Source organism: Silurus aristotelis (assembly GCF_946808225.1).
Source record: "Silurus aristotelis genome assembly, chromosome: 11".
NCBI lineage: Eukaryota > Metazoa > Chordata > Actinopteri > Siluriformes > Siluridae > Silurus > Silurus aristotelis.
Genome location: NC_139584.1, coordinates 21,725,386 through 21,740,883, shown reverse-complemented (window position 1 = coordinate 21,740,883; position 15,498 = coordinate 21,725,386). Strand labels below are relative to the sequence as shown.

The 15,498-nt window shown below is 37.9% G+C and overlaps 1 protein-coding gene across 10 annotated transcripts in view; it reads right to left on the bottom strand.

Moving 5' to 3' along the window:
* Positions 1–15,498, bottom strand: part of LOC310733293 (ERC protein 2) — a 223,756-nt gene that overhangs the window by 103,679 nt on the left and 104,579 nt on the right. For all 10 annotated transcript variants that reach the window (XM_083554436.1, XM_083554438.1, XM_083554440.1 and 7 more), the window contains one exon: positions 5,249–5,409. In XM_083554436.1, the coding sequence (XP_083410562.1) occupies positions 5,249–5,409 (161 nt within the window). The remainder of the gene's footprint in view (positions 1–5,248; positions 5,410–15,498) is intronic.

Here is a 15,498-nt window from a genome sequence, read left to right as displayed (position 1 = left end):
CCATCTGAATCCACTTAGATGTAAATTGGTTGTCTATCTGAATTAAGGGGAGCTTTGTGAGGGCAGCTCCACTAGCCTGTCACTCACAGGAGAGCATGCTTTCTTTCCCTCACTTACTCTCTCTGAAATGTTAGAACAATTTCTCATGTAATAAAATACAGTGAAAGAAGAACATCATCCTGCTATTTATAAAAGACAAGAATTATTTTGAATTATTATAAGAACAAATTCTTTTGAAGAGCAATCAACACACCCAGATAAACATGTATGTTTTAATTGGATATTTAAAATGCCTACAGAAGTTAATATTTTTCAGAACTTTATTTCAAAGTTTAAAGGCAGTATAAAAACAATTACTAACAAGTTCTTATAAATTTGTCTACCTGGTTTTGTTTTTGTTTTGAATGATGTTCAGAGACCTATGAGAACATATAAAGCTCCACCCAAGCTCTGGATAGAACTCAAAGTTGTGTAACCATGCCCCTGTCAATTAATATGATTATTTAAGATATGTGATATGCATACCCAAAAAAAAGATATAAGTACCAGAATACCTTCCTTTTAAATAGATGGACCTCATTACGCTAAACTCCATGATGCCATTAAAATAATTGATTAACGCTTCTGGCCTCAATACACATTTTATATAATACAAAATAATACATATATAAAAAAATGCATATTTAAAAGATACATTACATGTATATATTTATGTATGCATGTATAAATGTACATTCAATGCATCTTATGGCAGAGCGTTCTTTAAAACACTCCAGGGCACTGAAAGACACTCAAGCAGTCATTTATTGAACACTATATATATATATATATTAAATAATTCCCCTGTGTGTTCAATAAATGACTGCTTGAGTGTCTTTCAGTGCCCTGGAGTGTTAAAGAACGCTCTGCCATAAGATGCATTGAATGTAGTGAGCAATGCAGTCAGCTACAACCACCAAACCAACACATCACTGAAATGCTTGCAAAACTTGTTTCAAACACTGTGAACACTAGTGAGGTATGCTGAACCCCTGATACTTCCCATGACTCCAAAATATTTATACCTAAATTATCTGAAAGCAAGTCCAGTTACTACAGAAGATTTCTCCTACAGTATTCAACATTCAGTACATTATACACAATCATTCCAGGTTTACCAGTGATGCTTTACCTTCCTGTTAAAAGGAGTTTAAAGAAATGGACAGGCACAATCTGGGAAGTTCAGGTGAAGGTAAGATATGCTATGAGTAGTTCATTTTCTTGTTCAAGGAGGTATTTGTTGGACCATTAGAGGTTAAGGCACCTGGATAGAAACTTGTAACAGGCCAGCTGTTGAACACATGTCCATCTTCAATACATTGGCAATGAACGATGATTGAATCAATAGGCCTTGATTCCTGTTTATTAAAGAATACTGCAGGAGAAAAATCACACATAATTATATGTGCTAGCAGAAACAAGTCTGATCAATCATCTTTGTGAAAAGAGACCACATTACTCAAATCTGGAAAACCCCGTTTCCATACGAATTTAAAGCCTAGCACTTTGCACTTTGGAGTCATCCCTCCATGCATGTTGCAATGACTGAATACATTAAAATGACCCAAAGGCAAAGTTACATCTATCCATCCGGGTCTCCCAGTCCCAGCAGCAAGGAGTCCCCCAAAAACTTCTATCCTATTGCGTTCTTTTTTCAAATAAACTTTACTCTGCATAGATTAATTATAGTATGATGTGCAGAATAGCGAATAGCCATTGGCTGTAAGGGGGCCTCCATCTTTTTGCTCTTTACATCAATCATTGGAACCAAGAACAGATTAGAAGAGTTCAACAGCTTTTGTTGCCAAGCCAGGTGGGCTCTCTTCTTTACCACATTTAAGTTCAAAGTGTCTTACAGACCTGGAAGTAATAACAGCAAAACAGATGCATTGTTTGATTATGCAACCCATAATCAAGCCCACCTGGCTGGTTTCTCTTCTATTAATTATTGGCTTGCTATTGGTGGCCTAGGCTTCATGTTGACATTCAGAAGTTCATGGTGTTTTATTCAATGTGTCCCAATCCAAGATTCTCAGATAGCTTCCAGCTGGCAAACTTTAGCATATACCCATACCTCAAAGACGTTACATTCCTCTGTCAGTAGATTTTGTCACAGATTTCCCAGAAGTGAATATGAACATATTGGTTGTGGTAGATTGTTTCTTTAAAGTGTGTTGGCTGACACCTCTTGTTGCTTCATATAGAGGTTGGAATCACCATCCTCCTGTTGTTCCATCATTCAGAATTTAATGGTCAATCATGAAGCTGGCTTGTACCTCAATAGAAAACAATTGGTTTCTCCCTTTGGCCAAATATACCAAAAACTCTCTGTGTTGTTAACCATGTTTCTTCCTCTGTACACCAGGTGATGAGGAAGTACCAGTGGTTTATGACCAGCACAGTATGAAAAGTATGTAAGTCATCAACCATAAAACTAGAAAGGGTGCTTAAATACTAAAAGGTCAAGGCATCAGAATACAGGCCTGGAGAGAGGCTCTGATTATCCTCCAAATAATCTTAGACGTTATCTCCACAAATGTAAACTTTAGTCATTTTATTTTTATATATATATATATATATATATATATATATATATATATATATATATATATATATATATATATATATATATATATATATATATATATATATATATTCGATTGTTTAAATTACAGTGTATTCAGTAATGCCCTACATGTGTGCCTTTTACTGTCCTTTTGTTAAGTGTTTGTGTTACAAAAGATTTCTTTTTGGGATCGCCACACTCACACATTCTCACTAAAAATAAAATTAATATATATATAGCATTTACTCCTGCTAAAGAAACAGAATTAGACAGAGTTTGGGACAGAGATTTCCTGCATCCTTACAACTCTTAGAACCTGATGAAAGCAAATAATTGTAGTTTTTCCATGAATCTTCTCAGTTTCATAGCTTAATTTATAACACTTTTAATTTTGGAAGTAATGAGACCTTTATAGACCTTTATGTTAAAGTTTTGTATTCCACAGCTGTAAGTTCAGCAAATCCTGTGTTTTTTTATGTAAGAAGGAAACTTCGAAATTTTACAGTGTAAAGGGTTTCAACCAGAACAACATCCAAAGACAAACATACACCCACCACTTACACATTTAAACACACACACACACATGCACACAATAATGTGTAGTAAAATATACTGAAACAGAAAGTTACTGTAAATGTATAATGTCAATCACAAGTATAGAGTGTATATGATCCACACAAGTATTCCTAACTACTCATCACATGTGTCAAAAACAACCACACAAAAACACGTGCACACACACTTGAAGTGTTTGTATTCTACACAGACAATGTATTTACAGCCTGCTATAATTAAATGTTATCTTTGATTGACATTTACATCTATTTTTCCCTGAAGTTTCCAATACTGGAAAATTTAACATATTGCAAATAGTGATACTTGAGTTACTAACCCATTTGCATTAGACTTCCTTTGCATTAGACTTTCCACTGTAAATTTGTTGGTTTTCTCACCATTTTCTTGTAATAATTCTGAATTCAAACTCAATCAAATTAGGCTTTTACCGTATTTTCCGGACTATTAGCCGCTTTTTTTTTCCCACGCTTTGAACCCTGCAGCTTATACAATGAAGCGGCTAATTTATGGATTTTTCCTGGGTTTTTCCCGGTTTCACAAGCTCCAAGCCCAAAAACTGAGCCCCCTAATATTAGACCAACAAAATTGCCAAACAGGTTCAGCTGAACCAATGAAACACTTTATATTAAATCAGATGCGCTCCCACTGATTTGGGCCGCACCACATCATAAATATGGATGAGGTTTCTCTGAGGTTTGACCTGCCGCTCACTTGGACTGTCAACATTAAATGTAAGTCATTCGTCATGCTGAAAACAACCGGGCATGAAAAAACACATTTCACCTGTGTTCTGTGTGAGAAAAGTTTCACCGATGGTGATTTTTAAACGCACGACGATGCCGAAAGAAAAACTCCCGAGAGAACTTGTTGTGAAAGGAAGGAGGAAGACAGTGAACAATGACTTTCTTGGTAGGCTACTGTTTAGATACAAGCCGTGTAACAGGCACTGTCTTTCGTTAAAGCCTGTGTAAAGTTCATTAGTTTCAATGTAGGAACCTGTGGCTTATAGACAGGTGCGGTTTATCTTTGTTCAAAATAAAAATCTTTGTCAAATTCAGTGGGTGGGGCTTATGTTTGGGTGCGCTTAATAGTCCGGAAAATACGATACCTTAAAGTCAGTAATGCTTAACTAAATTAACTTTAATTGTTTATTGCTCACACTGATGATTATCATGGTTAAAATTTTTTAGGTGGTTAAATGAAAGTTGTGTATTTTTTCTAGAACCTTTGGTTCATTATTTTAATATGGTGATGTTTTACCTGGGTGAAGCACATAACACACAGAGCATACAGATGCTTTAAGACTAATGCTTGTCTATGGTCTGAAAAATGCAAATAAACATGTTCCAGGTTTGCATAATAAAATCACCTGACTACAGAGAACATGGTCATATGTTTAGCTTATTATGCAATTATAGAAATGACTAGTTTAAAACATCCATTGTTTATTTTGACATTTTGTTTGTCGGTCAAAATGTCTGGAACATTTTACACTACAGCAGCACCATGGGATTTGTCCTGTGGCGAATTTTGTTCATTTAAGCAGCTCACATCGCAGACAAACTACAAAACACACACCATGTTTGATTCACTCTGGGTAGTTGGATCTATTCAGTCAATTCTCTTTCGTACAGCGATTCAATTGGTTTAGATAAAAAAGTACTGGGACTTACCTTGAAGTTATTAATCCATAACCAAACGTGATTGCCAAGCAACATTGTGCTGGCGCTTTCCTATCTAGTATATAGTGTTTAGTATCTTTATTGGAAGATGAAGATAATGGTGACTACACAAGTTTCTGCATTTAATATTTTAATGTCATCCCTATAGTTGGCAGTTACTAAGTTCATTAATCTGCTTTAGTGAAACATTGACAGCCTGGGAAACAGCAGGTAAAGCACTGGTACTGGTAAAGCACTGGTAAAGCACACATCATGTGTGTCACTCTGGTCTGAATTAATTTACAAAGTATTTGCAAATTGTTACATTTGTATTCCTAATTTATTAGGTGTGAAGCATTGCTGATCATTTAAATTTTTTAGTGAAGTGCACTAAAGTTGAGCTTACTTCATTTCTAGAATTTCTTCCAGCTGTTTCCGACGCTCCTGCACCATGCTGCTGAGGTGACTTTCTCTCTCAGCAAGAGAATTTTGAGTGGAGGACAGTTGCTGCTTAGTAACATCCAGTTCCTGTCTTGTCTTCTCCAAAGCACCCATGAGGTCTTCCAGCTGGAACAAAACATCAGTGAAACACACAAATCCACATGTTAAGCAAAAAAATACAGTATATAAACATCAGAAATGGCTATCAAAAAGTACATACAATAATTTTTTTATGTAATGCAACATATATGAAATGGGGAAAATCATTTATGTAGAATAATTGTTATTTTGTTTCTTTTTGTTAAATGTAATATAATGTAATATACACACAAGAGACAATTTGAAAAAAATTATTAAAATTGATGAAGGTATTTGCAAATGTATATGAGAAGTTGGTATGCATTGAAATAAAATGCAGTTGAAATCTAGTATTCTGACATCTTATTGCAGCATGAATATTCCTAGTAGTCTCACATTTTTATCAGAAAACTTTACTTTATTTCACAATACAGCTTCCAGCCTCATTAATCAGCTACTTCTAAGATAGATTGATTCAAGACATCTTGAAGCTGATATCACGTAAGAAAAATGTGCTCGAGTCACAGGAATCATGCAATATTAAGATATGCCTCTGTTTTCCAGCAAACTACACCCTGCACTGAAAATTTTAGAATTTACTTGAGAAAATACTTGTGACAATTTGCACAAATAATTTTTAAGTAAATGTTACTGTAATATCAAATACAACACACTTGATATTATCAAGTAAAATTTACTTACCACTAAAACTAATACTCATCTGAAATGGAGTACATTTTACTTAATTGATTTCTTTTTTATTTGATTAAGTCATTCTTTTTTATTTTTTTTATTGGCAGGAACATTGTTGATACACAGTTGATGAAAAGGTCAGGGGTGCACAAAAATCGACCCTTTACCTTCTTTGCTCCATGGTTACTGTACCATGATCATGACTGTACCATGACAAGAATTTCACTGTTCTGTAGTTTTTTAACAAGGAACTTTTTTAGAAACATACACAAAAATGTTTTATTAATAAGATGATGGGATGACGCATTAAGCCATAAATGTTTATCTACAATAGTTTAGTATAGGTAATTTCTGCTTTATTTAAAAAATATGCCTGAATGCTAATTTCGTGTTTGCTTTTTCTATAAAACATAATCTCCATTAGCAACATAAACTGCATTTAATACACCAATGCATTTGTTTTGACAGGAAAAATAAAATATAGTGCATATATCAAATGAGTAAATATGTATATAAGTGCATAAATTACACAAAAACAACATGATGAGATTCTAACCTGACAGAACTACATAGTATTGACATAACTGAAACAAATCTGTAATGAATTACAGAGAAGTCATGAAAATAAAACAATTTGCCCTAACTGTTCAGATTGTGTATGCTCTGTAGACAAATGTGTGCCAATGTGTTCAGTCTTTGAATGAACAAGGACAACCTGAGTATAAACAGGGTTCTGACTGGCCTTTGTGAAAACCCCAACTGTCTGTGAGACAAAGCACAGTTAGAATGTACTGTCAAATGGTGCACGCTATACCTTTTCAGATCATTTACTATTTCTACATTTACTATTTTCTACATCCAGTGACTATAAAGCATTTAAATATTATAAGTAAATGTAAAAAAAAAATTGTGAAAATGTATGACATGTAATTTAAACCATATTCTAGTTCCAATTCCAGTTCTTAAAATTTTTTTATTTCACACTAAAAAAATGTTTTTACTGTGTGTGCAACATGTAAATGTCTCAAGTCTGTAGGTATAAATGAAGTCTAAACACCAGTTTGTGTAAAATTGGTATTTAATCCTCAGTACATGCCCCTAACTTACTACTTATACCGATTTTGTGATACTAATTATGAAGTTATCAATGTGAATAAACTGGATATATATTTATAATTGTACATTTGTGTCTGAATTTTCTTACAGCCGCTTTGTGAAATGTCAGAAAGATATACAATTTACATTTTACAATTCATATGGACATACTGTATAAGAGCCATGTTTTCGGATTGTATGTTAAAGCTGAAATACTATATTTTTTCAAGCAAAAATTTTAATCATTATCAAAAGTATTGTTTGCATACGTACGTTGTTTTATGCAAACCTATATATCGGATACCCTTGATGAAAAATCAGAGTTTAAAGCATCTACGTGTGACCCTTGGTATGATAAACAAATCCCATAACCTCTGTATGTACAGTATAAATCACAGATAGCTTTTGGTTCTCTCTTTCTTTATCTCAGACACAGACATCATTAATAATGAATACAATGTATTTTAGACAAATGAGTGGCTTTGTGGATGTAAGATTCAAAGCCTCATAGCGCTTTTAGCCTGTTTGCATGCTAATGTGGCTCAGATTTAAACATTTTCTCTCACTGGCCAGTTATAATCCACTGCCCACTCCCAAGTATCCCATTGGCTAAGGCCGGTTTTGCCAAGGTTTACCTATCTAAATGCATTGCCTCCCATGCTATTGAGCTCTGGTTCACGCTTTGTACCTCCAGGGCTCAGATGTGAGGATTACATATCAGACTTGAAATCTTATTTCATAAACCATTTACTTTTTTTCAAATGAATAAAAAACCCCACTATTTATTAAACAAGATTATTATAAAAACATTTTAATTTGAACCATACAGCTAATCTGAATGAATGCACAATGCACAAAGATTTATGACCAAACTTTTGATGTCACCCATATGAGGATGGGTTCCCCTTTGAGTCTGGTTCCTCTCAAGGTTTCTTCCTCATATCATCTAAGGGAGTTTTTCCTTGCCACTGTCGCCACGGCTGCTCATCAGGGACAAACGCACACCATTCACCTTCACTGTTGTTTTCTGTAAAGCTGCTTTGAGACAATGTCTGTTGTGAAAAGCGCTATACAAATAAACTTGACTTGACTTGACTTGACAATGTCACTAAACTTGCATAACATGGGGGAAAAAAAGAAAGAGTGTGGCACAGACAGTTCTTGTTAGGTTTTTCAGGTGACATAGGTCTTTTAGCTTATTCACTTTTGTAGGAGTTGGAAGAAGTGGCTTTCCTTCATAGGCTTTTAAATATGACTAACATGTTCATGGCATAAGGTCAACTTTAGATGGCTTTAGCAGGATTGCTGTCTGAAATAACAGGCCAAACCTAACCTCTATGTATCAAACCTCATTTCTCTCTATACAGAACAGTATCCATTTCTGTCTTTTCCCTGTGTCTCCTTTTCTAAATCTGATTTGAATACTTTTACTTTATTGATCTTGTAAATTATAGTGTCTTTTATTTTAGATTCCAAATTGTTTGAATGTAAACAAGGTAAAGGAGTTATGCAGCAAGTTGGTGAGGATAAACTTTGAAACAGTCTATTTGACAGAAGCACTCTGCCCAACATAAGCTTAAACCAGACTGGAAAAACATTACAGCGTTATGGTTGGCCAGTAGTTACAAACTGTGCACTTGCTTTCTTATTTTGCTCTTTTAGATGTCATGTGCATGGAATGAGTAGTTGAGATGCATGGGTGCTCCAATTACTTCCTCCTTCTACTCTCTCTCTCTCTCTCTCTCTCTCTCTCTCTCTCTCTCTCTCTCTCTCTCTCTCTCTTTCTCTTGCTGTCGCTCTCCCTATGTCTTTTCTCACTCACTTTCCCACACAAATATTTAATCCAACCAAGCATTACATCCTATTATCAGACCTGAGCGGTCAAAATAATAAAACAGTTTTACCTATAATTAAACAAGTTTAATGTAGACATTGAGTATGTGCATTTAATAATGCAGATATATGGTCCTGTCATTTGGTGCATGCTAATGTGTACATACATGAGAGGCTGAAAATTAGGTTACACCAGTTCATCGGCATGTATGATTATAAGTGGGAAATGTAGAAAAGACAGGTAACTTGATTCCTTTAAAAATGGCACTCGTTTTAAGGTTAAGTACAAAGTTCAGCTTTGCCACAGCACATTCAGATCATCCATTGGCACTGAAAGAAAGAAAGAAATTGAAGTGAAGCTGCACAATGCACAATGCAGAAAAGGACACATGCACATAGCCCAAAAGCTTAGTTTTTCTTAACCTGAAAAAAAAAAAAAAGGGCAACCAGTTGTAACTAAAGAGTGCACTGAATGCAGGCAACAGCATCTTGGCAGAGAGAATGACAGAAAGGTCTGCTGAAGAGTAGAAGAAATAAATATGCTGGTGTGGGAGAGATTAGTAAAAAACAAGCTTGATAAGAAGTTTTCACAATATCTAATATTTCACATTTTTTTGGCTGCTTTTAAATGCATGCTGACGTCCCTACTAACCACTGAAACTTCAAGAACTAGTCCCAGATATAATTGAGTTATTCTTACTGTATTTTATAGCTGATAATGTATAGCATTTGCTAAATATTATGTTTAAAAAAAGAATAATGAAAATAAATATTTTAATTTCAATACATATAAATGATTTACTTGGATGGTTAGAGGTTTATGTGATCTAAACGTGTATTGTTTTGCATATCAATTTTGGTTGCTTCATTCTTATTAAAATAGTGATAGTAAAAAAGTTATAGCTTGCATTGTAAACACAATGAAAAGTGTCGTGAAAGAGAGAGCAGTATTCAAGATGCACACTTATCAACTTTATAATGAACTGGACAACTGCATATTTTCCAATCACCCAATCAACATGCAGCAGTGCAGGGCATAAAATCATGCATATACAGGTCAAGAGTTTCAGTTACTGTTCACATCAATCATCAGAATTAAAGAAAATAAAGTATAGCATGATCTCAGTAACTTTAAAAATGGTGTGCTTGCTGATGTCAGATACATTGGTTTCAGTATTTGGTGATCCAGAAATTTCATGCTCAATAGTCTCAGGAGAGCAAAAAAAAAAAAAAAATCTACTGTGGGCTGATAAAAAAGCTCAGAGTAACAGGCCAGACTTGTTCATGGTGGTAGAGGGTTTACAGTAACTCAAATATTCACTCTTTTAATTGTGGGGAACAAAGTAATTTCAGAACACACAAGTTTTGGTGTGAATGGGCTAAAACAGCAGAAGGACATACCAGGGTCCACTCCTGTCAGGAACACTAATTTGAAGCTACAGTGAGAACAGGCTAACAGAAACCTGACAGTTAAAACTTGAAGAATATCTTTAGATAGTCACTGCCTTTATCAGAATTATGGTATACTTTGTACTGCTGCCATTTTGCTGATTATCAAACTGCATGTGTCCGGATGTTTCTAATGAAGTGGACCCTACAATAAAAGCCTCTGTATCTAATTTACTAAGGAAACTGTATGATAGATCATGGAAATTTGGCATCGGTGCTAATCCAGTATAAAGTTTTTGCTCACCTCCTAAAGCTTTTGCCTTCTGAACACTGCTAGACTAAATAGTGCTGCCACATGTGCATGTACCTGTCTCTGTGCTAGAGCATGTGCATGCTCCTCCTGAACCCACAAAATCTCTCTATGCATAGAGGCGTTCATGCTTTCACGCAGAGCTTTCTCCAGCTCTTTGATTTTCTTAGCTGTCTCTTGCACCAAATCTTGGGTAACATGAGCCTGGGTGGAAAAAAGTGTAACATGGCAAAAACATTTAACACAAACCAAATTTATTCTTGGAACGTTTTTGCTTTCGAGAAACATGATTGTAAATGTAAAAATAATTAAAAAAAATATGATACAAAAAAAACACTTTTTGTCATTGCAACTACATATTTAATAATTTACGAACAATTTAAGAAACAAAATTGGTTAAGCATCAGAGAAAAACACTGGAAGCATGTTTTTTCTCCCTGAGAAAAGACAATAAAGTCAAGCTCATAAAATATGATTTCCGCTTATAAACTGTTTGACAGAATAAAAAAATCTAAGAAGATAGAAAGGGAAAGTAAACCATTTTACCAGGAAATAAAGTGAGCTGGATTAACGCTGTGGATAAATTATTATGAAAATGGATGGCATCCACTCAAGAGAGTGATGTACAGTAATTTATCCCAACAGTAGACATGAAACTTGAGAGTAGAAATGTAGAAAAAATACAAACTGACTCATCACAATGTAACTGCTTATGTCAGGTTCTGTGTGAGATATTTGATTTGTATTTGAATAAACATAAGTCTTAATTCTTCATTTAAATGAATGATAAAATAAAAAAAATGCAATGTTTCAATCAGAAATACATTTTGTAATAATTGTATTATGCATATAGGTGATTCATATGTGGCTGGAAATTTGGAACCATTGCAATTTGGTTGGAATATATTTGTGGTTTATGCACCCTCATTTGATTTGGTTATGTTACTTAATATTTTATATCATGTAGATTTGTACTTTGACTGTTTTATCTAAATAATGAGCACTAAGAGGCATGAGTTTTTTATAGCTTGTGTGTGCTACTGCACTGTGAGGAAAAAATCTCTATGTCTTTAATACTGCTTATCTCTTGGGCAGCTTTGTCATGCATATCTGTATGTATAAAATAGTTTTTCATAAACACCAATCAATTTTCTAGGAAAAACAAACCCTCCTCTGCACATGTCTAAACCATCTCAATCGGGCCTTTCTCACTTTGTTTCCAAAAGGTCTACATGCACTGTCCCTCTAATAAATTCATTCCTAATCCTGTCCAATCCTTCAGCACTGCCACCTCCAGCTCCACCTTCTGCCACTGTCTTTAAACCAACATAGTAGTTTATAGGTCTCACCACAGTCCTATAAAAACTCTTCTCCACCCACTCCACCCTGCCTGCACTCTTTTCTTCACTTATCTAACACACTCTCCATTACTTTGCACTGTTGACCTCAGGTACCTAAACCCATCCAGCTTCTCCACCTCTTCTCCCTGCAACCGTACCAATTTACTGCCCTCCCTCTCCTACTGACTTTCATTCCTCTTCTTTCTAGCACATACCTCCACCTCTCTAGGCTTGTGGTGTTTATTTACAGCGTGCTCAAGTGCAAAGTCTAAAATATATATAATACCCCAGAAAAGAAAAAGTGGCAAAATAACAAAACAAAGACAATTACGAGGAAAGTAAAGAAAACTATATACAAAATAGGCACACCTGCTCATGTGCATTCACTACAATGGTTCTCAGACTCTGTTATCTCCACAATGCAACACTGCTACAACTCCCCTTCGAATTGAAGTGGGAGACTGGTTTATAAAGTGTAAGCCCCTCCCCTTGGACTCAACCATTTCACCCAAAGGGGTTTGGTAATTTGTAGCCAGTCACAGAATGGCTTATTAACATTATAAATATCATGATAAGTAATAAACATGATAACAATAATAATACTAATAATAGCAATAATAATAAAAAATAACAGAAACTATAACAATACCAATAATAATGATAATTACACAAAAAAAATGTCCCATCAACATAAACTTGCCGACTTCCAGTTTTGCCGCGCATGCGCGACGCAGCGCTGCAAAAGCACATCGTCCAGATACGCGGCCGACCATTCTTCCCCGCCTTGCAGCACTTGGTCCATCAACCTTTGGAACGTTGCTGGTGCGCCGTGTAGGCCGAAGGGAAGAACCGTGAACTGGAACAGTCCTAGTGGGGTCCTGAACGCTGTGTAAGGTCGGGATGTCTTTTCCAGAGGCACCTGCCAATATCCCTTACACAGGTCTAAGGTGGTCACGTACTTGGCTCCCCTGATCTTTTCCAGCAGATCATTAATGCGTGGCATCGGGTACGCGTCGAACTGGGACTGGGAGTTTAATCGACGGAAGTCAATGCAGATGCGGAGGGTGTTGTCCTTCTTCGGTACGATGACCACCGGACTACTCCATTCACTGCTTGATGGCTCTATTACTCCCATCTCCAGCATAGTCCTAACTTCTGCCTTCAGTGGTGCCACCAGCCTCTCAGGTACCCGATACGGTCTCCGTCGAGATGGGGTTGTATTGGTCAGGCGGATCTTGTGGTGTACCAGGTTGGTCCGTCCAGGCCTCTGACAAAACAACACCGGGTACCGACCAAAGAGCGTTTGCAGCTCAGCCTGTTTGGGTGCCTTCAGGTGTCCGAGGTCTACCTCTGCTGGCTGTGTCTGCCCGCTAGCCTTTGGTTCCGGATGATCCTCCTCCTAATCTTCCTCCACCTTCTGATTGAGCAGTACCAGGTCTGCCTTTTTGCTGGGAGGCTCTTTCCACTCCTTTAGCAGGTTGATATGGTAAGTTTGTTTTGCCTTGCCTTTGTCTGGATGATGGATTTCGTACGATGTCTGCCCCATCCTCCGTACCACACTGTAGGGCCCCTGCCACTTCATAAGGAGCTTACTCGTGGATGTTGGCAGCAACAACAGTACTTTCTGTCCTAGTCGTAGCTCTCTGGAACGGGCTTGCTGGTCATACCACGTCTTCTGGTACTTTTGAGCCTTTTGGAGGTTCTCCGCTGCCAGCTTCCTGTAGTTTTCCAGACGATCCCTCATCTCTAGGATGTACTGGACTCTGCCCTTTTCAGCCTTATTTTCTGAACAAGGGTCCTCCCAGTTTCTCCGGAGGAGATCCAGAGGTCCTTGGACCTGCCAACCATACAGGAGCTCGAAGGGTGAGAAGCTAGTCGATGCTTGTGGCACCTCCCGGTAGGCAAATAGCAAGAAAGGTAGCCATTTGTCCCAGTCCCTTCCAGTTTGACACAAACTTCCGCAGCATGCTTTTGAGCGTTTTGAGCTTTTGAGCGTTTTATTGAAGCGCTCCACCAGTCCATCTGTCTGCGGGTGGTATGGACTGGTCTTGATAGCGGTGATCCCCAGCTGTTGGTGTAAATGTTTCATCAGCCTTGAGGTGAAGTTGGTCCCTTGGTCCGTGAGGACCTCTTCTGGGATTCCCACCCGAGAAAACAGCTGAATGAGAGCATTTATGATCTTAGGGGTGGTGATGGAGCGGAGAGGAAATGCCTCTGGGTACCTAGTGGCGTAGTCACTGATGACAAGGATATACTGATATCCTGTACTGCTCTTTTCCAGTGGCCCTACTATGTCCATAGCGATGCGTTGGAATGGGACGGAGATTACGGGCAATGGTTGTAAAGGGGCCCTGTCTCGTCGTCGCACAGCACTAGTCTGGTGACAGGTGGGGCATGTGGTGCAGTACTTTTGTACATCCGTGTACAACGCCGGCCAGACGAATCGTGAGCTGATACGTGCGTAGGTCTTCTGCAAAGCCAGATGTCCCGCCCAGGGAACTGTATGTGCTAGATGCAGCACCACAGGGCGACAACATCTAGGGACCACCAACCTGGTTACATCCGAGGCTTGCATATAAAGTATAAGTCATTGTTGTTAATGACATACTGCTCCCCACACACGTCCGCTTGCTTGCCTTGCAACGCTTTCTTAAATAAAGGTTTTAACGACTCGTCTGCACGCTGCAGCTCCACGATGTTCACTGGTACAGTCCATCCACTGACCTCCAGTCCTTTGGTTTTAATCTCCAGCACCGGGGTACCAAGTCCTTTCTCTAGCCGACGTTGGCGACGTGATTTTCTGGGCCCCTTGGTCCCGCCCTGCAACAAGCTACTGTCCATGTCAAGGCAACGGCTGCAGTCCCATCTTAGCTTGGGCCCGAGTGATGACTGGACAGGCTAGCTGGATGTTGGATTTCGCTTGTTCTTCCTCCCAGTTTGCTAGTACCAGTTCGGGTAATACCGGTACATCCCGTCCCAAAATAATATCTGCCGGTAGGGTTTCCACAGCAGCCACAGTGAGTAGGTAGGTCTGCCCGTTTATGGACACATTCACCTCGGTTTGGGGGTACTGTTTCACCTCTCCATGCACACATTGTAACTTTGTGTGATTCGTAAAAGACACATTGGTCACGTGACATCTTTTCACCAGTGACATTGAACTCCCAGTGTCCAACAAAGCCTTCAACTCCTTCCCATTAACGGTCACTGGAACGAGTTGGGGGTTCACCATACAGTTCACTGTACTGTCCTCCTTCCTTGGGACATAACAAAACCCTCTCAGCTTGGCCTTTCTTGCTGGGCACACGGTTGCTTTGTGTCCTGGCTGTTGACAATAGTAGCACGTGAGTTTCTGTTCTCTGGTGTCTTTGTCCCCCTTGCTGGCTTGAATGTGGCGGCGAGATTCTCCAGCGCTCCATCCACTGGTAGAACTCTTTTGGTCACCTTTCACCAGTTGGAAATGACGACTCTCCTGGT